This window comes from Microcaecilia unicolor, chromosome 13, assembly GCF_901765095.1.
Source record: "Microcaecilia unicolor chromosome 13, aMicUni1.1, whole genome shotgun sequence".
Lineage (NCBI taxonomy): Eukaryota > Metazoa > Chordata > Amphibia > Gymnophiona > Siphonopidae > Microcaecilia > Microcaecilia unicolor.
In genome coordinates, this window is record NC_044043.1 from 38,898,413 (window position 1) to 38,923,528 (window position 25,116).

General features: G+C 39.6%; 1 protein-coding gene across 2 annotated transcripts in view; it reads left to right on the top strand.

The window, feature by feature from the left end:
• Window positions 1-25,116, top strand: part of ZZEF1 (zinc finger ZZ-type and EF-hand domain containing 1) — a 168,770-nt gene that overhangs the window by 79,194 nt on the left and 64,460 nt on the right. For both annotated transcript variants that reach the window (XM_030185993.1, XM_030185994.1), the window contains exons 27-35: window positions 2,376-2,455; window positions 5,640-5,733; window positions 8,229-8,709; window positions 12,953-13,117; window positions 16,836-16,955; window positions 17,847-18,008; window positions 18,500-18,629; window positions 22,323-22,461; window positions 22,988-23,153. In XM_030185993.1, coding sequence (XP_030041853.1) covers window positions 2,376-2,455; window positions 5,640-5,733; window positions 8,229-8,709; window positions 12,953-13,117; window positions 16,836-16,955; window positions 17,847-18,008; window positions 18,500-18,629; window positions 22,323-22,461; window positions 22,988-23,153 — 1,537 coding nt within the window. The remainder of the gene's footprint in view (window positions 1-2,375; window positions 2,456-5,639; window positions 5,734-8,228; window positions 8,710-12,952; window positions 13,118-16,835; window positions 16,956-17,846; window positions 18,009-18,499; window positions 18,630-22,322; window positions 22,462-22,987; window positions 23,154-25,116) is intronic.

Sequence of the window (25,116 nt, forward strand, 5' to 3'; positions counted from 1 at the left end):
AAATAAAAATCTCCCACGGTATTCTTGCGAGACTGCCACTAGAAGTCCTGGCATCCATTATGAGAGTGGAGCTAGCACGGACAAGAGCGACTAAGGATCGCTCCTGCCCTGACTAGGCCACTAGACCACCATGGCTTTAAGATAGAGAAAGGCCTTTGGGTGGAGGGAGGGCAGTGCTTGTGGTCAGGGGAGGGGTGGCTTTCTGCCGGTGGGACCATCTGCCTGTTTTTTGGGGGGGATTTACGCCAACTGTTTCGGTTTTTGCCAAAACTGTGCAAACTTTGGCCGTAGACTCAGTTTTAGCCGAAACCAAAACCCTAGTTTTCGGTTACCCACTAGTTAGAAGTTTAGCTTTACTTTATCAGATTCTTTAAGGGTCACTCACTCTGAGTACATGTACTTTGTTCGAGAATGGAAGGAAGTAGGTCTAAAGCATTACCTCTCTGCACATTTTACCTTGCAATAGTTACTTTCAAAGAAGGCACCATTTACCTTAGTGCCCCATCTTCTGCATCTTAAATCTGATAATCAACCCACAATACCACTCAAAAGAAACACCACCAATTTTGGTAAAGTAGAAACCTGAAAATTGATGACACTCTGTTCACAACCATGGTGCCAGTAGCAGAGAAACGCAAATTCAAGCATTACAATGAGTCTGTCCCACTGAGTTATTTCCCGTTGGCTGATGCTGCAGTTTAGAACATCAGGATGCTAAAGCTTTCTTTTTGACCTTAAGCAGAGAATTGTGATTGCTGTGTTAGTCTACTTGGAAATAAAAGTCAACAACCAAGTTGCAGGACTAGCCTAATGGTTAGTGTACTGCAGCTCCTTGTGACTCTGGGCAAGTCACTTAACCCTCCATTGTCCCAGGTTCAAAATAAGAACCTGTATTTAATATGTAAACTGCTTTGATAATAAGCACAGAAATGCAGTATATGAAATCCCACCCCTTACCCTTTTTTTTATTGGACTATCTTAATCTTGACAGTCTTTCGAGAGATATATTGCTAGCCCAATAAAAAGGTCTCTTGTGTGCTGTCTCCAATTTTTCTTTAGAAATGTAAAAATAATCCAGTGCTGTGCTCTTTCCCGTCCCCATCAAAAAAATAAAATAAAATGCAACCAAACTTGTGAAATGTAAGAAATAATCATATAGAATGCATTATATAAAACTGTCATAGTTACTTTTGTTTTTCATATAACAAGATCTCATTGCTTATTGTCCTTGCATATAATAAAAACAAAAGTAAATAGAAGCCTTGTAGTTTAAACATGGATGGTGTGGGGCTGGATGTAATCTGAGAGGGGGATTTGGTGCTGATCTGCTCAAGATATCAAAAGCTGTCCTGGATAAGGAGTGGTACCCTACAAGCAGCCATGTTTCTACAGCTCCAAACCCAAATAAACAAAAACTCAAACTGGATTATTCCGCAAACAATAACTAAACATATATAAATCCAATTTATAGAATTTTATGCTGGAAAAATGTATGTATATAAAGTGAATGTAACCCAAACTTAAAATTACCACCTAGACTCATTATTTAGTATAATCATCGAGACCTTTTCTCTGGACATACCAAGTGCTAAACGTGTGTTCATAAGCAAAACTAGCAATTCAACAATGCAAACTTTCAAAACATTGTCAGCTTTGTCAACGTTCCTGCATTAAGATAAGTGAACTTTTATTCTTATCTCTGACAAGGTTGGCAATGTTTTGAAAGTTTGGGTTGTTGGATTGCTGTTTTTGCTTATGAACATGTTTAACACATGGTGTGCCCAGAGGAAAAGACTCGGTGATTACATTGAATAATGATCCTAAGTGGCAGCTTAAGTGAGAGCTGCATTGATGGCTTAAAATTACTTTAAGAGACTCCCTTCTCTCACACACATACATTTTTTTTAGTGTAAAATATAAATTGTGAATGACCTAATGGTTAGGGCAGCGGACTTTGATCCTGGAAGACCTGGGTTCGATTCCCACTACAGCTCCTTCTGACCTTGGGCAAGTCGCTTAACCCTCCATTGCTTCAGGTACAAAAACTTAGATTGTGAGCTCTCTGGGGACAGAGAAAGTACCTGCATATAATCTGTGACTGTACTCCGCCTTGAATGTGATGGTTAAGCGGATTATAAATGCCTGAATTAAATTAATTTAATTAAACGTTGGTTAACGTTTCTACAGCTGGCATGTGGGATTTCTCCTTAGCAGCATGGATAGGAATTGCTGAAAAGATTGAATAGGCTGCTTTCATCTATCGTGTTGCAATATAGAAACAGGGCCACCTTCCAGGACAGACTAAAATTATTTTTAAAAAATTCTTCTGTAAAGCCAAAATACTGACTACTGCAGGTTTTGTTATCCTTTTACAGTCAGCAGTGGGGGCAAGTTGGCTTTGAGTGATGACTTTTCACAAGTATATTCTCTGGCAGATGGCATTAGGATATGGATGGTAAGTCTGGGGGTTTGTTACCTCATTATTTTCCTTTTGTAACATACTTTTCAGTTGATTGTTCAGCATGGTTTATGTGAAAATATAATTCATCTGTGTGAGAAACAACATTACTGAACTTGTGTTTGTGACCCCTTTTGGGGGTGTAGTTTACTATGTTGAATGAAAACATGGCACATTTAATTATGGGAGTGTTTGTATTTGAGATTACCTCTGTACTTTATACTTTTATATTTGGGGGCAGGAGATATGCTGCTTATTACATTGATAACAGAAGTAAGGAGAATTTTAGCAATAGGTAAGAATGTCATCCTTTTGCAATTTGATAGTTCAGCAGCATTCGATGCCATGGATTATTCCTTGTTATTATATAGGTTAAGTGAAATAGGAATTGACTTGTTTACTGCTTTTTTGAAAAATCAAATGTATAGTGTCAAAAATGGAGACCAGTCAAAGTGCTGGCCATCACTTTGTGGGGTCCCACAAGGATCCCCACTGTCTTCACCATTGCTTAATATTTTTCTGAGTTCTTTGGGTAAATACCTTGCAGACTTTAATATATTTTTGCTTTCTTTTGCTGATGATATATTTGTTTTATGTCCTGAAGAAAATACATTGCAGGATTCTCTTTCTAATGTAAGATATTATGTGAATATGGTGGAAAATTTGACAAACTCTAATTTTCTTAAATGGAATAAACAGAAAAAAATTATTATGGTTTGGAGATTTGCAGATTACATCAGTCAGTGTTACTTTGTCCTCAAGTTTGAGGGTAAATCTAAAGTCTTAGGATTAATTTTGGATTCCAGACTGTCCTTTGAGCTCCAAATTAATGAACTAGTATAGAAGTTCTTCTTTAATTTATGTAAACTGAGAGCTATAAAGCAGTGGCATAGCCACAGGTGGGCTTGGGTGGGCCAGGGCCTACCCATTTATGGCTCAGGCCCACCCAACAGTAGCACATGTTTAGTGGTAACTGGTGGGAATCCCAAGCTCCGCCAGCTGAAGGTTTCCCCCTGGTGGTAATGAAAACGCTACTCTCCACAACACCGGCACCTGCGCATGCTCAGTTTTCAGTGCATTCCTGCTGCCAAGGTGGAATGAAGAGTTTTCCCACCAGCTGAGATTTTTTTTTTTTTTTTTTGGGGGGGGGGGGGGGGGAGAACACTTTGTGCCCACCCAATTCTTGCCTAGGCCCACCCAAAATCTGTTGTCTGGCTTCACCCCTGCTATAAAGTCGAGTCCTACTAGCTTTTGGATTATTGCTCAAGCTATTTTATCTCTGCGTTTAGATTATTGCAGCTCTTTGTATTGTGCTGTTAATTTGAATTTTTATTTATTTATTTATTTATTTATTTATAGCTTTTAAATTACATACCAAAGCAAAGCTTTGTCAAGAAATAACACAATAATGTCAATAACAGTAATCATTATTTGGGAAAATCCCATAGGAAACTATTAGTCTTCATAGTCCTCTACTTAGGGAGACAGAAATGAAACCTTACAAGAGGATAAGGATATTTAACAAAGAAATATAAAATTATAATAGTTCATTTGAATTTAAAAAAAAAAAAAAAAAAAAAAAAGAGGTTGCAATTTTTACAAAATACATCTGCAAGATTGATTTTTATGCTGGGGAAGTTTATGAAGCTACCCCACGTTTCTATAAATTACATTGTTTAAAGGTGGAGCAGAGTATATCCGTTTGAAAATGGCTTGTTTAGTATATAAGAGCTTGTATGGATTGGGCTCTGAGAATGTGACTCTGTTTTTAGCTACTCCTCCGTTATGAATTTCATAAGTATTCATAGATTAACTCTGGGTTATACCACAATGAAAATATGAAGCTAAAATCAATCTGAGAACTCTATTCCAAACTTTAACACTCTGATATATAAAAGAGTGTCCCAGTTAATATTTGACAAATGACTTCATATTTTTTATTCTGTAAAACTCTTAAAACTTATTTGTTACCAATTCATTAGTTGTTTGTTTTCCATGTGATCTACGAAATGATTTTAATTGGTGTTGAGAGTTTTATTGTAATATGATGTAGATTCCTTCTAATGAGAAGTAAATTTTTTTTGTAATTCCCCTTGTAGCATTGGTTAAAGGTGGAATATAAATGCTGTAATACAATACAGAGTTTCCAGCAGGGTTTAATACTAAGGGCCCTGTTTACTAAGATGCATAAAAACTAGCACACGCTAATATGAGAGACACCCATATATTCCTATGGGTGTCTCTAATGTTAGCGTGTGCTTAAAAACGCTAGCGCGGCTTAGTACATAAAGCCCTAAGTATTTTGTTTAGTTTGAGATTTATTTATTTATTTGTAGCATTTGTATCCCACATTTTCCCACCTATTTGCAGGCTCAATGTGGCTTACATAGGACCGTAAAGGCGTTTGCCAATTCTGGTATGAACAAATACAGTAATGTGGTAGAATAAGGTTCATGTGTACAGACACATTAGGAAATCGTAGAGAGGAAGAGTTATTATATGTCCATTACGAGCTTTGGTTTCGTTGTGTTGCAGGATACAGGCACTTAAGTTGGGTCGGTAGGGTATGCCTTTTTGAACAGGTTAGTTTTTAATGATTTCCGGAAGTTTAGGTGATCATAAGTTGTTTTCACGGCTTTTGGTAATGAACTGGGACTTTTAGAAAGTTTGGCAGGTATGTAATTGAGTTATAGACCTTTTCAGGTGCACAAATAATACTGTAAACCATTTTATCATTATTATCTTGATTTGTATAGTCATACATGGGCATAATGGATAGGTCTTAATCCTTGGAGTTTACTGTCAAAACAAGAAACCGGACAAAAGAAATGAGACCTTGAGTTAAGATAGTGGGACTTGGCTTAAAAGATAATAATTGTCTAGTCTGAGGAAATAACATTTATTGTAGCTATGCAAAACTGATATTTGCAAGTAATACACTCCCGCTGTTTAATGAATGTGTTCATTGTAAGCCAATATAAATTTCAATCTAAAAGATGAAAAATGCTGCCATAGTTATTTCTCTGGCTATGTATGAAAGAAGCTGTGATCCAGCTTCTTTTGACCGAGGTGGGAAACACTTTGCGTAGTAGAAGCTGAGCAGTGAGCAGCATGAGGAAAATCTTCTGTCGTTCCATCTGGTAGTATATAGAAATTACCCATGATCATGTTCTTTCTCTAGCTGGAGATGAAGCAGAAGTTTCTGATGACAAAGGGAAACACACCAGAGGACAAACAGTACCTGGAAACAAGCAATGCAAACCCCGAGACCCTTGGTGAGTAAGGTGTCTGTCAAAGATTTTGTACCATATTGGCGTCTCTGTGTTTATGTCCATGATCAGACTTGCACGGTGGTCTGGGTTACAGCAGAATTAGGGAGCAAGGTATTGCATGCTGTCATCATCCTTTTGCTAGTAGGACTGGTCAACGATGATGGCAACCACAAATTCAGATTGACTAGAACTAAAGCTGTTAATCCTATAGGTTCTTAATAGAAAATAATTGGGGCTTTGGCCTTCAGAAAACCCAGTAAACAATTTTTAAAAAGTGTTTGAAGTTTATCAAAGATTGCCTACTCTGCATATCCTTGAAGTTGGCTTTGCCAACATGTTGGCCAGAAGAGTTTTGAGGCATTTATTTGCCACTCTATTGCTTTTGAAGATATGTTGAAACATGGAAGCAATTTATAATTTGGTGTTGGTCTACACTTTTATTTTTTAGATGTTGAATTTGGAAGAGGCAGTGCTCAAACTGCGTGCATTGATACAAATGCTGCATCTGTATTTACCTACAGATTATTTATCCTTTCAAATATCTATATGATAAGAGGGCTCTGCATGAAACCAATAGGTAGTACACTTAAACCAAATCGGAGAAAGCATTTTTTTCATTCAGAAAAACTATAGAAATTTGTTGCTGAAAGGTATGGTCAAAGCAGTTAGCATAGCTGGGAGTAAAAAGTATTAAGGCCAGTTCTTGGAGGAAAAGTCCATGAACCATTATTAACTATGGAGACTTGGGAAAGCCACCATATCTCTGGGTGTGAATAAGGAATGAATCTACACCTTGACGTTCTGCTGGGCAATTGTGATCTGGATTGGTCACTGTTGGAGACAGGATACTGGGCTTTGGACCCTTGATCTGATCCAGTATGGCAGATGTTATGCTCTTCCGCACCAGCATTCAAATCAAATGGTCCATATGTAGTTTTGGTTTGGTTTGTAGTGGTGCTATGCGTAGGGTGAATTCTCTTTTTTGTGGGTAGAGATTTGATTGCAGAGTACATGCAGAGATTTGAAAGTATAATTTAAGTGCATATGTTTTCTCTCCCAACCTAAACATGCTCCCGGGCACACCACCGCAATGGTTTCAAGTACATGCATTGTGGAATTTTCAAAGAGCTGATTTACATGAGGAAATCAGCTTTCAAAATTGATAGAAGTTGACCTTAAAATAAGATGGTTCACTTCATGCATTTTCAGTAGGGCCATACCCCACATTTGCAAATGTTACATTTGGTTAAAGAATTACACCTGGAAATGTGTATTCAGTGCTTGTAATCTGTTTCAAATGTCCCAAAAAGTAAGAATCCCATTTCCATGCAAATCCAAGTAAGAGCACAGGAAAGGTCTGTCACTATGCCCCCACTTCAGCACTTTAATCCTTTCAATATTCACTTTCTATGGTGTATCTTTGGAAACCTGAGCAAATACACTTTCTAAGGTTTGATACGTTCATGACTGTTATAATATGGTTAATGATTGTAGTGTTAATGGAATAGATGAAGTTTACAAGGCTCAGTCAATTTGCAGTTGCTTTGGGATCGAATTGAATTCACTTGTTAATCAGAATGGGTTTTTTGGATTTATGTCATTTTGTAAGATTTCTCATCTTATGATACTGGTGCTGTTTGGTTTCCAAGGTCCTGGCTTTTAAAATACTACAATTAGCTTTTGACATCTACACTTCCACTTCATGTTTTATAGAATAAATGTCATGAAGCTTTGATTTAAAATATTGTGTGAAAAACTCATGGAGGGCAGCTCTATTAACGAGGTGCTAACATTTATGTGTACAGATGTTTAGAGTACTAGCCAGTGTGCATGCATGTGTGTACTTACATGCGTATATGCTAGCATGCTGCCTAAGCACTGTTCTGCAAATACCCACTTCTGTAGTACGCATTTGCAAGCGGGGGTGGGGGCTGAACAGGCCATTGCATAGGCGTAACTGGGGCCCTTTTACTAAAACTTAGCATGTGCCAACGGACATTAGCATGCACTAACTGCCAAGTGGGCCACAGGTATAAAATAGCATTAAAAGGACCCCACTCTGAAAGTCATGGACATCCTTCTACACTTAAGTGCTTGCACTGGCACCAGCTGTATGGATAGTATAAGTGCAAGCACCTAAATGTCAGGCTGTATGTTCCTGGTTACGTGAATATTTCTAGAATGGAACCTAGGCATCTAGGTTCTTTTATAGAATAGGTTTCTACTGCACACCCTTGGGGTGCCTAGTTATATAATTGTCCACAATCATTAGTACAAACTATGCTGGTGAGACCTGATCCTAGTAGAGGGTCTTGAATTCTGCTGTATAGCCAACCTTTAAACATTTGAGCATCTTTCAGTTGCCAAGAGTTGAAATAGGATTGTAGGCATTGGTCACCCAGCTATTTAAGGGAAAAGTTAGAATGAATGGTGTTGATGTAAATTGAGTCATCGAAAAGATGTCTCCTAAGTTTATTCTTATTTATTTTCTGTTCTAGCAAAGCAATGCATAGAGAAGAGCCTTTTATTACTCAAATTTTTGCCTCCAAGAGAACACGTGAGAACTCTGTCTTCTGATAACTGTGAAGTGCCTGAGATCAGTGGATTTTGGAGGAGAAATTCAATAAAAGAAGCTGATTTTCAAGCATCCAACTCTCCCACTGAAATCACTGTCCCCTCTTCTCCGGGGAAGGATCAAGTGGTGGATCCTATCCCAAAGAAAAAGGAAGCCAGTTCACCCCAAGCGGATCGGTCTGTGACACTTCAGAGTAAGCCTCAGGAAAATGGAGTTTCACAGCCAGAGGACCCTACTTCACCACCTCCCACCCCGACCCGCAAACCATTCAACCGTGGTCGGCTGAGACTGCTTTCTTTCAGGTCTATCGAAGAAACAAAACTGCCACCTTCAGTGAAGGAGAGATATCCCATTCTGAAAAACATTTTGGATTTTATCAAGGATCAGTCCTTTTCCCATGAAAGGTGAGCAGGAAAAAGACAGTTGGTTCACCAGCAGAATCTGTGTTATGCTTCCTGGATTTGAGTGAAATGATTGTGAGATGAACTGTTGTGTTGCCTTTTACACATGTCAGTCTGAAGAGTGAGTACCCTATACAATCTTAGTCATGTACAACTACTCCTACTTTAGGTCATTCTTAACATTGTTCCTTTCTGAACCTGAAAAGGATCTAATTTATTCCAGGACAAGGAATCTGGAATGTTGCACTGCTGATAAGCTAAACTAATAGTTCTCAACTCAGTCCTCAGACATACCTATTAAGTCTGATGTTCAGGATATCCACTAAAAATGTGCTTTTGAGTTATCTTCTGCTTTTCATGCACTATCTTGTATTGTAAAATTGGATTCTTACAACAAATTACTTTCTTATGCATTATTCTTTGTTATGTATCCTTTTCTGTTTATTGTAAGCCACATTGAACTCAAACTTGTTTGGGATAATGTGGGATATAAATGCCACAAATAAATAAAATAAATAAATATTCATTGTAGATATCCTGAATACCAGATTGCCGTGTGTCCAAGGACTGGATTGAGAACCATACCTTTGACAGTGCCCTCTGAATTAAACTGTACGCAAGTTGCACTTCCAACTTATTTCCATTCTTTGTTTGCATTCAGTGTATTAATTCTCATAATTTTGGATGTACATGGAGATAGAGGGCGACAACAACCAGGGTTTCAGTTTGGGGCAAAACCAAATCTGCAGCCAAAATTTGTGCACAGTTTCGGACCCCTGACCACCCGACCAAAAGCGGGTTGCACAGCCCTGTGGTCCCCCCCCCCCCCCCCCCGACTGAAGGTTGCTGCCTTCTTACTAACCATTGACCCTCCCTGGATTCTAGTGGCCTTGCCAGGGCTGGAGTGATCCCCTGTTGGCTCTGCATTCAAAATGGCTGCTAGGGCCTCCCCCAGCAGTTATTTTTAGATTGGAACTGGCAATCCCCAGTCACTCTTGCCCATGCTGGTTCTAATCCCAAAATGGCTGCCGTGACCTCGCACGGTAGTCTTGGCAGCCATTTTGACTTCAGAGCTGGCATGGACAGGAGCACTTGGGGATTGCTCCTGCCCCAATGAGGCCACTAGACCAACAGGGCTTCTAAGGTAGGCCAGGGTGGCGGCTTTTGGCTGGGGAATAGGGAGCAGAGAGTAGATAGTGGTCACGGTTGTGCTTTCTGTCGGGGGAGGGGAAGAGAAGAGTAGGAAGTGGTCATGCTTTTTGACCGTTGGGAGAGGGTTTCGGTTTCAGACAAAAACGCACTGACATGTTTTACTGCAACCAAAACCTAGCTGAATCAAGATTTCAGGCTGGTTTCAGTGCCAAAACTGAAATTTGGGCAGCCTGTGTATGGAGGGGCAGTTCTCAGTCTCCAGGGCTACTTGCAGATCTGCAGGTACATTGTATCCTTGGGACCTGCAAGCTCGTTTTCAAAGAGAAACTCCCCTCCAACCCCTGTGAGTCAGTGTTGTTCCTTTTACCCCCAGTGTGGAGGACAGGTTCCAAAGGGCATTGTTACATGACTAGACATGGAATTATCCATGTAAAATTTCTGAAAATAGCTCTTATAATGCTTTCTGTCATATCTTATTCCAGTTACTCAAAAAATGCAAGCAGCTCATTTTGATTCATTATATCACCGCTATCTTTATGGGCTTTGAGATCTTTTAAAGGATTATATATGGTACATGAGATTTTGAAACCAGAGACGTCTCTTCTTCAGAAAATGTTTAGTCTCAAAAGGTCATGTGCTAACACATGTGCATTGATGTTGTATAAAGTCTCTCAGCCTGCTAAGATTATGCTATTAAGAGGAATATAAATCCTAGAGCACATTGGAGTAAATGTTTACATTTTTTTCCATTCTAGCACAAGGAAACAATGATGGGGGAGAAGGAACCATACTGTTGTTTGTGCAGTGGTTAGCTGAACAGAGCCACAGAACTCCAAGAAGCCTAAAATTAGAACAATAGAGCATACATACCCCAAACAATCACTCTGCAGCATAAATAAGTGCATTCAGATTGAAGGCCATTATTTTGGATTATCGTACATGTGTAAATGCAATTCTAAAAAAACCTTCTATTTACATGTGGTGATCCATGCCATGTCTAGATGGCAAGGGGATATGGTGAAGGCATGGAGAGGGAGCTGTTTGGGTGGGCCTACAATATCGATTTATTCCCCATTTTACAAGGGCAATATACGTGGATAAAAAATAATTTTAGATGTTAGCATTTACACCTGCCCTAAGGTAGACAGAAGTACCTGCTTGAAGTGCAGCCCTCACTCCCCCAGTCCTCATGCTCATCCCCTCTCCCAGTATAATGTATTCCCCTGGTAGATCTCCCACCACCACTACCATTACTCTTGGCCTTACTGGGGTCCCTGGTGTCCATGGGAGTTGAATTGAAAGTAAGATGGCGCCATGGATTTTCAATAGTCATACTCAAAATTGGCAAATATTACACTTGGTTGTAGACGTATGCTTCGAAATATGTATTCATTGCTTATAATCTACTTTAAATATAGCCAAAAAGTGTAAGAGTCTCATTTCCAACGTTCTGAGGTCTGATGTATTCATAGCTATTGTAAAACTTCCTGGTTCTGCTATTTATGTTGTAGATGAGGTCTGCTAGGAGCAGGAGTGATCTCCAGTCACTTTTGCTGTTCTTCGTCCCTGGTTCAAAATGATGCCACAAGGCCTAGTGATCATCTCGCAGCACTAGCACTAAGGGTCAGGCTGCCAAATAAGGGAAAAACACTCATGCGCCCAGTAGACACCAGGGAACCCAGTAAAGGTGGAGATACCTTCATGTCGAGGCAGATTAGGTGCAGGGACTGGATGACTTTGGGGGGGGGGGGGCAGGGGGGATCGGATGTCTGGTGGGTTGATTGAGGGGAAAGGACTGGTTTGCAGGTTTGGAGCGCGTGCAGATAGGAAACAATTGCTCCCGCACACATGCGAGTTAAAGCAACACTTTTTGTTTTGTTTGCACATTCAGCATTTTAAAATTGCTGCACCCACTGGCTGTGGGAGACATCGTAATGCAGTCCTGCAAGTCCTTTCATATATTTTATAAGAGGATCTTGTGGGAATTTTCAGTGTCTGACCTAAATTCTGTCTAAATTCCCATGCCCACATCCTTTCTTGTAAAATTGGGCTCTAAGCAAATGTTATATATTAAATGACTGACTTATTTAGCCTTTTGATGAGAATTGAATTGCATATGGAAGTAGCAGTTTGGCTCATAAATTTGGTATATTTGTTGATTGGGTTTATAATTGTTTAGATTGTTTTGGTTTTCTAATAAATTGAGCCTAATTTTATAACAAGCCACCCTAACTTTGTGTGACCATCTCTGGGAAAAGGTGACAAAAAGTCTCAGATTCAAAATGTTGAGACTGGCCGATTTTCCATGTCATGAGTCCATAAGCAGTATGAAAAATATTTTTGTAATTTTTTTCACATAAAAGGATGGGGTTTCAATTGTTGTATTACAAATTGTTTGCTCTAACATAATTCATTAAAACCTCATTTTTTCTTTGTTTCTGGAGACTAGTCACCTTTTCTCAGAGATGGTCACATGTGTGAATACATTCCATTTGAAAATTATCCCACAAAAAGTAGTTACACTTGCTTTTTAGTATATATAATATTTTTCTCAAATTTTATGTACATAATTTTGAAACTCAAAAAGTATGTGTACTAGTCTGAATCTTTCCCCAGTTCCCCCCTGGCAACATCTCTGAAATGGCATTTTGTACGTACTTTCACCTGTTCATAGCTGAACCATTTGAAAAAGCCATTTGTATGTAAACGTCTCTTAAATTATCCCCAGATGTGTACTTTATTTTCTTTCATCTGCTTCTGTTTGTATAGGCACAGTTATGCTGTGGTGCAGCCATGAACTAAAGCTTACAAAAGTATAGTGAATTCTGTCATAACGAGCACAGTGCTATAGGTTTTTGAATCTATTTTCTCAGGTTATAACTTGCTTCTGTGCTGCAATCACTGCACATGCTTTCCTCAAAAGTAATTTGTTAACAGGAATGTAGAATAAGAGAAACAGCTCTTATCAGGTATGAAGTGATATCAAAAGCTTTGTAATAATCCTATGATGTGATTGATTTTTGTTTTTTTTTGGTTTTGTGACTTTTTTTTTCTTTTTTTGTTTTGTTTGGTTTTTTTTTTGCTTGTTTCTTAGTGTTGTGCAGGTCCTTGCTTTGCGGAAGGCCCAGGCTCAGAGCATCCTGAAGGTCTTGCACATGGTACACCAGTGCTTAGAGTCTCTTGCCCAACCTCACTGCTTTCAGCCATCGTGTGTGATCTTCCTTCTGGAACTTCTTGCCTGCCAAAAAGACTTTACAAAGTAGGTGCCTATATTAGGAGGGGTAGAGTCAGAACTATCTGCATAGTACATTCTGTATAATATTCATTCTGTAGTAAAGTGTCCCAAACTGTGGGTCGGCACCCCAGATGGGGTCACAAAACTCACATATGGGGTCTTGACCTGGGTGGGACCCTCCACAGAACATCATTTATGGATGCCATCACCAAGGGGGGGGGGGGGGAGAGAGGAGTCATGAGCTTTCTGTGTCCACATGAATGGGATTGCACACACAAGAAGATTGATAAAAGTGCTGCTGTATCAAGAATTGAACTTATGCAGGCTGGTGATATTTTGTTTTCAATGTACATGCTTGCTGCAGTTGTACTGTACATGGCTTTTGCCTTTTAATTAAAACATGAGTGTTATCAGTATGTAAGCTGGCTTTTGCAAAATCTGTGGGGGAAAAATCCTGAACAAAAATCGACCCATATAGCAACTTAGATTTGAAAAAAAACCCATTTGAGTCATTGATGTGTAGAAGATGTGATGAAGTTTAATTGGGCTTCAGGAGTAGACTAACATATCAGACTCCACTTTTCCCCTCATTTGTTTCTTTAATTGTCTTTTAGTTTGATCTAGCTTATTTTTTTCTGATTGATTCTTTTTCAGATGTTTGATGAAATAGCCAGTTCTGCGTGCTTGTTAATGATTCTCTGTAGTTGAGCTAACATCATTTGCAGGTGTATTCTTGTAAAGAGAATCAAAAAAGACCTTGTGGTCTCATGTTTATCTATGACCATTTTTTATGCATACTCCTTATCTGCCTATGTGGGAGCACTGTACTCGGAGAAAAGAAATAGCAGCTAGAACCCTTGAGCCAATATTTGGTCACATGTGGCCAGTTGTATTCTCACATGTGGGTGGCATCATGCGACGAAGCCTAGTGTGGATACTGCCTAGCATATATTAGCTGTAGAAAGTTCTAGTAGCGTCCCACCACTATATCAGTCAAATGATATAGCTGAAGAAGACAGCTCCTAGGGGAGGTGGGGAGGGTATGTGAGAATACTTGGCCTGTTGTGCTCTTAGAACACTTGTTACAGGTGAGAAACTTTGCTTTCTCCAAGGACAAACAGGCCAGTTGTAGTCACACATGTGGGATTCCCTAACTACCAGGCTTACTGAAAACAACAATGCAGGGACAGTAGGGACTCGAAACATCAATGCCTTGAAGTCAACCTGAAATTATATACAAACCGATTATGAAGGTGCAGACTGGAACAGAATAAAACTGGGCCTAGGAGAGTGGAATTGGATTCTAGACACAAATTCTGCAGGACTCTATGACTAAACCAGCTGTCATGTCAGGTATTCTGCTAATGGAAGTAGTGTTATGTGAATGTGTGGACTGAAGAGTACGTTGAAGCCTTGCATATCTCCTCGATGCAGACTGATCTCAAGTGGGCTACTTACACATCCATGGCTCTGACATTGAGCCATGACATGACCCTCCAAGAGTCAGCCTAGGCATAAGCAAAGAAGAAATTGGAAATTGTGCGTTTACAGATACTGTTTGGATCAAAAGAACAAAAAGCTGGGCGGATTGTCTGTGGGCTTTAGTCTGCTCCAGATAGTAGGTTAAGGTTTGCTGGCTGACCTGTTGACTGTGACATGCAGCGTTGGCATTGTCAGGAAATGCATGCAAGAGAGAAACTTGAAAATAGAAGCAATTATATCTGCAAAATGAAAGAGAGATGGAAAAACTTCCCTAGCTCAAATAAAATTAAAAAAGGGAGGGTTTGTGGACTGGTCTAGTTGCACTAAAGAAAAGAAAATGATCAAGTAAGACATACATTTTTTTCTTTTTTTAGTATGCATGCCAGACCAGTCCGGAACAAGTGGGATGTAGCAAAGCAGTTCCCAATTAGTCGGGAAAAGAAGAGGAATACAAAAAGGGTGCACCAGTGCTAGTATCAAAGTATTAACGAGAATAAAAAAGATAGTAGAGGAGGCATAGGTGAATGAGAGTTCCAAAATTAGGATTGTGAGTAGAGTGAAAGAAGGTATCAAGAGCCTCTCTCTCTCTATACACTTATAGCCCACCCTACCTATAGGTTTGAGGTAAGTAATAGTGTCAAAAACTGATTACCATCAATTACAGTTACAATACAATCTTACTTAAAAAAAAGTTTCAGACTCTGGCAAATTATTCCATAGTGTTGCAGAATAAAAATTAAATATTCATAAAACAACCTAAATCAACTTCCTTTTATAGATGAAAATGCTAATATTAAACGATGCTTATTATGACTTCATTTAGTATCACCAGTTAATTGAACTGTATTAGGAAGAGACTCAGGGGAAAATATCCAGTCAAAATTTAATGGATCAACGAATCGATTTTAAAAATCAATTTTAAAAATATCATCAGTGTATGAATACAGTATTTCCCCAATCTCTAAAGTCATAATGGACAGTGAGGTCATTAAAAGATTGTACAATAAGGGTGAGATGGGCGAACCCTGTGGAACTCCACACAGAGGACTCCAAAACTACAGATTCTGACAGACCACCTCTCTTAGGGCATAGCCGAGGTCCAAAAGAATTGAAAGGAAGAGAAATATACCTTCCATTGAAATGCCAGGGGTTATGTGAACCCCTCATATGTGCTACTGAAGGCTATGTACATGCAAAGTAAAGTGTTACTTTTCCTGTTTAGTTCAGTAGAAGGAGCAGAAAATCAAAACAGTGAAAGGAGAGGCAATTACATTACAGCAGAGAATCCCTCACCAAAGAAGGAAAGTAAACAGCGAGCCTTAAACCCCATCCTAATTGTAGGATAAAGAAGGATGTAACAGTTCTCACCCAACTTAGTGTCCTAGAGTGTGGAACTCAAAATTGCAGTGGAAATGAACAGAAAACGGGAAGACTTAGCACATCAGATAGTGAAAAAAAGCAATATAATCTTTCTTGGCAAAATTGTGCATTAATTGCATGTTTTTGTAGCACAGGGTGATTTAAATTTACACAAAATAATAATGTTACTGTTTTTCTTCCCCAGGAGTGTTGGGCTGATAACATTTGGCCTGATGCTCCCAGGGAGTCTCTTAAAGGATCTGGTTGTGAGGAAAATTAACTTCCCACACTGCTGATAGCACTGACAGCATGTTTATCGAAAGCTTCCTCTTCCCTCTGATTCTCCACCCCTCCCTGACACCTATCCAAGTTTAGTAGCCTAATAGTGAGGTGGCCTGAGAATCAGAGGAACGGGGTTCAGTTCCCACTGCATCTCCTTGTAGCTTTAGGCACGTGACTTAACCCTCCATTGCCTCAGGTATAAAGTAAGTACCTGTATAATATATAAACCTCTTTGATTTTAATGACAGAAAGGTGGTATATCAAATCCCATTCCCTTTTTAGATGGTTAGTAGTGAACAGGAGCAATCCTCATTTTCTCAATGGGGGCCACTAGACTCTTTGCGGTAATCTGACGGTACTTCCACTAGGAGTCTGACTGCCAACTAAGGCATGGGCTTCATCAGCATCTCCAGTCAACACTAAAGATTAGACGAGCAGAAGTGAGAGGAAAAGTAGGACTGGGGATTGTTTGATTACCTTTCCCCCTCCCTCCACAAAAAATAGGGTCACAGCTGCAAAACGTTTATGAAGCACTGTCGTAGTGTTTGCTTTTTTTCCTTCTGGTCTACTTTTCTGTTTATCTTACCTAAGAGAATTTTTTTTTTTTTTAAATCTCCAGTTATTTTGGACACCTGGAAGGCTGTGGAGTAGACCTGCACAAAGAGATTCGTGAATCCTATTATCAGCTTGTGCTACTTCTGGTCAATGCTGTAAAGGGATTTAGTAGCATTAATGACAGGTAGGTGTACTGTGGTACCAGGCCAGCCTTGTTCTTCTGCATTGTGGCATTCTGTTAAAGCAAACGCTCTCCCTGGGAAGGGTTTAGCTTGTAAGATTTTTCACTAGGAGAAAAAAAAAAAAGTAAGCACTGATAAAATTGTTCAGAAGTTGATCCCATTACACTTTTCATTCCATCTCACTATAGTTTTCTGAGCTTCATATTCCAGTTAGAGAGCACCTTTAGGAGAACAGAGGTGAAATCGCCCTGTCACTTCAGATGGATGTGCTGTAGACTTTAGGGATCATTTCTAATTCCTGAATTCCAGAGACCAATAAGAATAGCTGTCGCTTATTAAGAGTTTGACAAACCAGAAAGCATATTCCTATGGTTTGTATGAACTAGAGCTATTGGACGATTACAATTTTTTAATTGCAATTATTCTGAAGATTAAAGTAATTATTCTTTAGTTAATTGTAAAATCTCCCACTGCTAACTTCTCTTCCCTACCTTCCATGGGTCCACTGTCCCATCGCACATCTGTACCTGTCATGGTCGCAGACAGCATCTTCAGTTCAAGCAGGCTTCCTCTGCTGGCCCCAGAACCTTCCTGTAAGTGCATCCCACCCTCACGGAAACAGAAAGTTGCATCAGAGGAGGTGGGATGTGGCTGCAGGAAGGCTCTGGAGGCCAGCGAAGGAAGACAGGTATAGCAGTGTGATGCAGTAGTGGAGCTGGAGAAGGGAAGAACAGAGCAGCCTGGTATAGTAATACAGTTAACTAAAGATTAAACTTTTTTTAATAATCCGAAAAAAATAGCACATTAGTGTCAGTTAACACAATTACTCCACAACCCTAGTATGAACACTCTTAAAATAGAGATTCCTTTCATATTTGCTTTTTTTCCTCTAGGTCATTGCTTCCTGCCCTGTCCTGCATACAGACATGTCTGCTACACCATTTGGATATGAGTTGGGAGCCAAGGGATCTGTCTTTCTTTGTTGATATAAAACTTCCAGATCTCCTTTTAAGCATGTCTCAGGAAAATATAAGTATCCATGACAATGTGATTTGGTAAGAGGAGCAATTCATTCTTGCTATAGTGGTCGTCTTCATAAGCTGACTAATAGAATAAATTGTTAAGAGCAATGTGCTCACTGCTGTGTTAAACTTGCTTTGATGAAAGTGTCATGGATGGATGCACACATTTTTTAATGTACATATACATCTCACAACTTCACCCCCAGTATTATCCATGTGTTTATACCATGTAGACGTACATGCTAGGTGTTGGTAGTAGTTGCTTTATGCATGTATCTGCACATAAAACTCTGTTTTATGCACCAGGAAGTCTTAAATTACCCCCTTTAATTCAAAGCTCTGTAAACTAGTCATAGCTGACTGTCACACATTTTCATGAGATTGTCCACTATTTAGCAATTTATCTTCCTCCCCCCCCCCCCCCCCCCCCCCCCCCCACCAAAGGTCTTCATTCCACAGTTTATTTTAAACCTGTATAAGGGCTGTGTTCTCTAAGACTTGCTTTTGATTGTCATCCTTTTCAGTCAGTGGAATGAATTTGATGAAGTGGAAGACTACAAGCAGAACTTGGAGTGGATGGATGAGTGTCAGGATGGCATGTTTGAGACGTGGTATGAAAAGATAGCTCATGCAGATCCAGATAAGCGGAGAAAGGTGAGAGCTCTTCATTTAAGATCGTGTTGGGATATTTTACCAATTAAAATTCCAAATATAGTGTGCCACTTCTAGCAGCATATCTATACAGTCAAAGTAAGAACAGTAAAAACACCTGTGTAGTTTGTTATATAAGTGGTTTAGGTTGAAAGAACACCAGAGGTCCATTGTGTCCAACCTTCTGGCTGCCTGACTGGTTTTCTCTATTTTGTAATGCACAGAATGGTGAAAAATAACTTACATTAGGCTACTTCCTTCAATACTTTAGGTAACTAGAGAGGCAAAGCTTAGTCTGCTTCTCTCAAGAAGCATTTCAGCTACGTTCATTGGTCAAAGAAGTGGGTTTGTGATACAGAAGAATTTGTATGCTCTTGAAATGTTGGTAACCATCTGCCCTGTGCCATCTTGGTGCCAGATTTAGACACACCTGCCACTGGAAGCTATTCAAGTACTGACCTGGCATTAAAAATAAAACCTCTTAAAGAGAGCGTGGCAGTGGATCTGCAGACTGTGTGGTCTGGATGCAGAGGTCTCTCCATTCCTGCCAATCAGAGGAAACATAGACTTCCTGGTGGGTAGGTCATCGCGTACCTTTACGCAATGGGGAGAGGTAGGGATTTTCTTCTTATTTCAGATTATTAAGAGAGATGGAACACTACAACCCAGAGAGGTTTTGCAGAGGCGCCAGGGGTTAGAGATCAAAGATTTCTTAGCTTATGCACAAATACAGCACTATATACAATCGCTTCCCAGGGCAGCGCTCCAATATGAAGTGCGGGTAAAGTTGATGGAAATTTTAGATTTGGAGGCGAAACGGGCAGTGCCCTTAAAATACTATCATGTGCAGATCCGAGCCGCTATGCCCCTAGCACCATTACAAGGACTGGCGCAGACGTGGGCAGGGGAATTGGGGTTGACAATTGGGGCAGATGTAATACAGACATGCCTGCAGACATGCTATAAAGAGTGCGGGAGTGCGGAATTACGAGAAACCCAGTATAAATTTGTGATGAGACTATTTATCTCCCCCCATAGAGCATACAGGGCTACCTTAAGACCAGCAGATGATTGTCCGAAATGCACAGGGGGAGGGGCACACCTGGGCCATATGTTCTGGCACTGTCCTCCAATATTGGGATTCTGGGCCATGGTCTGCAGACAGGTCTCTAAGATGTGGAAGATTCAATGGGTCAGACACCCTGGACCTTTGTTTAATATCTTTACAACTCATGGATCATCTAAAGCAGGACTCCGCTATTTCCAACGCAGAGCTGTGATGATGGGAAAAAAAAACAATACGCAAGCTCTGGCTCCAGGAGGAAAAACCCACTACCCAAGTATAGAGGGCATACATGATCTCGTTGAGTGCCCTAGAACGCAGGGCAGTGCAGGACTTAGCCACTCCAAAGGGCGAGAAATACCTACAATGTTGGTTACCATTCTTGGACACTTTAACACCTCGAGCTCGAAGTAGAGTACTTAATGGTTAAATACAGTAATAACATATAGCAACCTGGTGAGGGAAAGGGAAAAAGGGAAAAGGGGAAGGGGGGGTGGAACACGAGGGGGGAAAAAAAATGTAACGATGATACATAGAATTTGTCAAGATTATAGTAACAAGACCCATGGTAAACCACTGTTGTAATTCATTTTGACTGTTCGGATTTATTGTAGATGTTTATGTCATCAATAAAACATATATTAAAAAAAATAAAACCTCTTTAGCTAAAAGAAAATACTTTTTGAACGCCCTCAGGCACTTTTTATATCTCCTGTTTTTTAGTGGGGACGCCAAATAAGTTTGCTGATAACAGAACTAACTGGTGAACAAGAAAATTGTGGCAATAACTGTTTATTGCATTAACAGCACATTTGTGGTTACTTTTCAAGAACTGTACTCCGTGTACATCCATAATCATATCTCATGTTTCATTTATCTAATGAAGGGACTAAAACTCTAGAAATTTAGTAAAAAATGCATTGGCCTCATGAAGGTATCACATAGTAACATAGAAAGTGACGACAGATAAAGACCTGAACGATCCATCCAGTCTGCCCAACAGTCCAACTCATTATCAATTCATGATTAAATCAACAATGAACGTTATATAGTTGAGCACAAGTCTTTCTTTGGGCGCTTCTGGGACATAGACCGTAGAAGTTTGCCCAGCTCCGTCCTTATGTTCCACCTACTGGAGTTACCATCAAAGCCCACTCCAGCCTAACCGAGTAAGTCTTGTCATTTGCGGGACCCAGACTGTAAAAGTCTGCCCAGCACTGTCCTCGGTTCCAGCTACTGAAGTTGCCATTGAAGCCCTTTCCAGCCTATTCTAAACTGGATTGCCATATACAGACACAGACCTAGAAAGTCTGCCCGGCACTGGCCTTAGTTCTTCACATCCAGATTTGCTATTCAAGCGTCACTCACACATCCACCCACTGCAGCCAAATACGTTTTTTTTTTTTTGTTTTGTTTTTTGTTTTATGCCAGAGTTCCTCTGTGTTCATCTCATGCCTGTTTGAATTCCATCACTGTTTTTGTCTCTTATCACCTCCCTCAGGGCATTCCAGGCATCAACCACCCTCTCTGTGAAAAAGAATTTCCTGACATTACTCCTAAATCTACAACCTCAGCTCGTCCTCTAGTTTTACCGTTTCCTCTTTGGGAAAAATTTGTTTCGATATTGATACCTCTCAAGTATTTAAACGTCTGTATCATATCTTCCCTGTCCCTTCTTTCCTCTAGGCTATACATATTCAGGTCTTCCAGTCTCTTCTCATACGTCTTACGGTGCAAGTCCCATATCATTTTTGTCGCCTTCCTCTGGATCGCTTCTAGTCTTTTTACATCCTTAGCAAGGTACTGTCTCCAAAACTGAACACAATACACCAGGAGGGGCCTCACCAGTGACTTGTTCAGGGGCATCAACACCTCCCTTTCTTCTGGTAGTTACTCCTCTCTCGATGCAGCCTAACATCCTTCTGGCTACGGCCACCGCTTTGCCACACTGTTTTTTTTTCCGCTTTAAGATCCTTGTACAACATCACCACAAAGACTCTCTCCCCGTCTGTGCATATCAGCCTCTCACCACCTACAACTTATTTGACTTATCTTAAGTGGACTAACAGATGCCACGTTACATTATTTGTACCAAGTTTGCTTAGGAAATGATTGCATGTTTTACGTTCCTGTGTATTATAAAGGTGTGGGTCCGTGTGATTTGGCTAACCCAGCCTGAACAGTACATCTTTCTCCGCTTTTTCTCAGTCCTCCCTTCTGCTCATGTTTCCATTTTGTTTAAAATTGAAGTTTGCATTCAGTGCCAAGGATGTGGAGCTGTAGAAATGTGCATGATTATTTAGCAGCAACACTAATCGGCACTTCAAACTAGTTTGAATTAACTGTGACAGTGAAGCAGCTATACAGCTGTGTTTAGTTGTATTTAAAAGGAGTATGGTTGTCCTTATTTATATGTGGTTTTATTTAAAAGTGGTTAGGAATGGTTGTTTTTCTTTTCAGTGTTTTTTGAGCTATCCCTTTAACATCTGTGAAAAGACTGAGAAGCTGAATTTTTCTTATTGGATAAAGCCAAATTTGTGATTATGTGCTATATTATATAGACTGGAAGGGTTTGGTTTAAATTAAATGCGGGGGAAAAATTGCTGCCTACAATGTGTGGATTAATATTTCAGATGCACATGTTTATTGCCCGCTACTGTGATCTGTTGAACGTGGAAATCTCTTGTGATGGATGTGACAAGATTGCACCCTGGCATCGATATCGCTGTCTGCAGTGCAATGACATGGATTTGTGCAAAACTTGCTTCTTAGGTAAGGGAACATCATTGTGAAACCTATGAAGAAAGAAGTCCAGGCAGTTCTTAATTTAAACAATAAACATAATAATTAGTCACCCGTTCTACTACTAATCATTTCTATAGCGCTACTAGACATACACAGTGCTGTACATATTATATGCAGGTACTTTCTCCGTCCCTAGAGGGCTCACAGTTTGAGTTTTTGTACCTTGGGCAATGGAGGGTTAATTTGTCTTCCTGTCTGGTTTATTGCCACTTTGGTGATATGAGCATATAAATATCCATTGCCTAAACTCGTACCAGCTCCTCCTTATGTTCTTTACCCAATGTCTTAAACCTGTTCCCACCACTACAGTGTATTAATTGGCTGGACTCATTGCAGTGACCGACCAGGGCATGGGGACCCTGCCTCTTTAATTTCCCCTGCACCAGGTCAGCCAGCTTGAAGTGGAATATTTGACTCAGGAATAAACGTCACAGAACTATGACTGAACCATCTGGCAAGCTTGTAATATTGTCTTTTTGCTTTGATACCACAGGAGGAGTTAAGCCGGAGGGACATGAGGATGACCATGAAATGGTTAACATGGAGTATGCCTGCGATCACTGCCAAGGGCTCATTATAGGCCGCAGGATCAACTGCAATGTGTGTGATGATTTTGATTTGTGTTACGGCTGTTACTTTGCAAAGAAATACTCTGACAGGTACCGGATCCTTTTTTAATCAAAGAATTGTTGTGCTAGCTGCTTTAATAAGAATGCAAACAAACATCTTTTCTCTGCAGCTAATCCTACAGATAAGACCTTTCTAGTAAGTAAAGCAAACCAGCCGTTGATAAATGGACCTCTTTGATCTGAAACTCATCAGTGCCATCGTCTTTGCTTAATTCTTGTGTTGGTTAAGATTTGTGTGAGCGTATCTGAGACTATTACAATTCAGCTACTAGAGAACATGATGGTGGGGTTTTTTTAAAGACCTTACACAGTCCTTCATCTGCTGATTAAAAAAAAAAATTACTAAGAATATTCCTACTCATTCTGTATGTTATCAAAATGGCTGTATTTTCAGTTAATTCTGTGTGATTGATCAAAATTGATTGATTTTCAACTCCTAAAAAGTCCATTTTGTCTAGATCTCATTATGCTACAAAATTGTTGATTGGCTGTGGTTAGCTGGTTAGATGAGAATAGATTGGTTGTGAATGTTGATAACACACAAACTTGTTGGATCAGTGGGCAGGCTGAGTGCCCAAGCCTAATACCTAATTTGTTGGGGAAATCCGATTCCACCAGTAGACAGTTTTAGATATTTACAGGTCATTATCGACTTGTATTTGTCATTTGATAAACAAATGTCTTCATTTTTACAGAAGGGTTTTTATACCTTACAGTTGTTGTGATCAATCAGATATTGTTTGGATGAAAACCTTGTTGCATGCTCTTTTTATGTCATGTGTAGAGTAAGGGAATGTGGCCTATGCTGGTATATCTGCTTCTAATCTTAAAAGATTGCAGACAGTTTTTTTTGTTTGTTTTTTTTTTTTTTTTTTTTGGGGGGGGGGGGCATTGGCCAAGTGTAATGTTAATAAAACAATGTAAGCCACATTGAGCCTGCAAATAGTTGGGAAAATGTGGGATTCAAATGCAATAAATAAATAAAGATTCAAAAACTGGTAATAAAGGTTTTGTTCACTATAATCTTAAAAGAATTCTTATAAATTTAGTTTAACCCCCACCCACCCCCATCACCTGTCTGGGTGTGGTAAGTACTTTATCTGATAGTCCAGGTGGCATAGTTCTACCAATTTCAGACCTTCATTAATAGATTGAATATTAGTGACAAAAACTTAGCAATCTGGTAAAGCATAATTAAATCATACGCAATTTGCATTTTATTAATTAATGATCCAGCATTAAAATAAATACATTTCACAGCAGAATCATTTCCATCCCTTTGTGCCAAATCACAAGCAATTTGAATCAAATTACTTTGATTATAACCAGCCCTAAAGTTAAAATGACCCCATCCTAACTTCCTAGGGGCCCCTGTTTACTAAGGTGCATTAGCATTTTTAACGCGCCTATAGGTATATTATAGGTGCATACATAGTTAACATGTGTTAAAATGCTAACATACCTATAATGTAGCTTAGTAAACAGGGCCCTAGGTTTGGTGTAAAATTTGTCAGATTTCTCTCAAACAGTGTAAATCCTACCCAACCGTGGGGCTGAAGAATGCAGTCTACTCATTGGCCTCGGTGGTCTCCTGCCCCTCTAAGCTGACCGAGTTAAAATGCACAGAACTCTGTCAGAGAGGTGGTCTCCACTGTCAGGCGTACCCCAGGGGGGTCTGCTTTCGCCTGTGCTTCGTAATGTATTAAAATCCTCCCTGGGTAGGGGTTTAGAGAGAGTTGGTTTTCACACTTATGCAGATGATATATCTATATTTATTTATCCGTTGAATGGTGAACTGCAAGATACATATCAATGCATTTCTCACTGTTTTTCTTTAATTACTGATTAGATGAATACTCATTATTTAAAATTGAAAAAGGATAAAACAAAGTTTTTATTAGTTGACCCTAGAATCAAGTTATACAACAAAATCTTATAATTGATGGAGAAGTTTATGCATTAGATTATTCATTGAAACTTTCAGGTATTACCT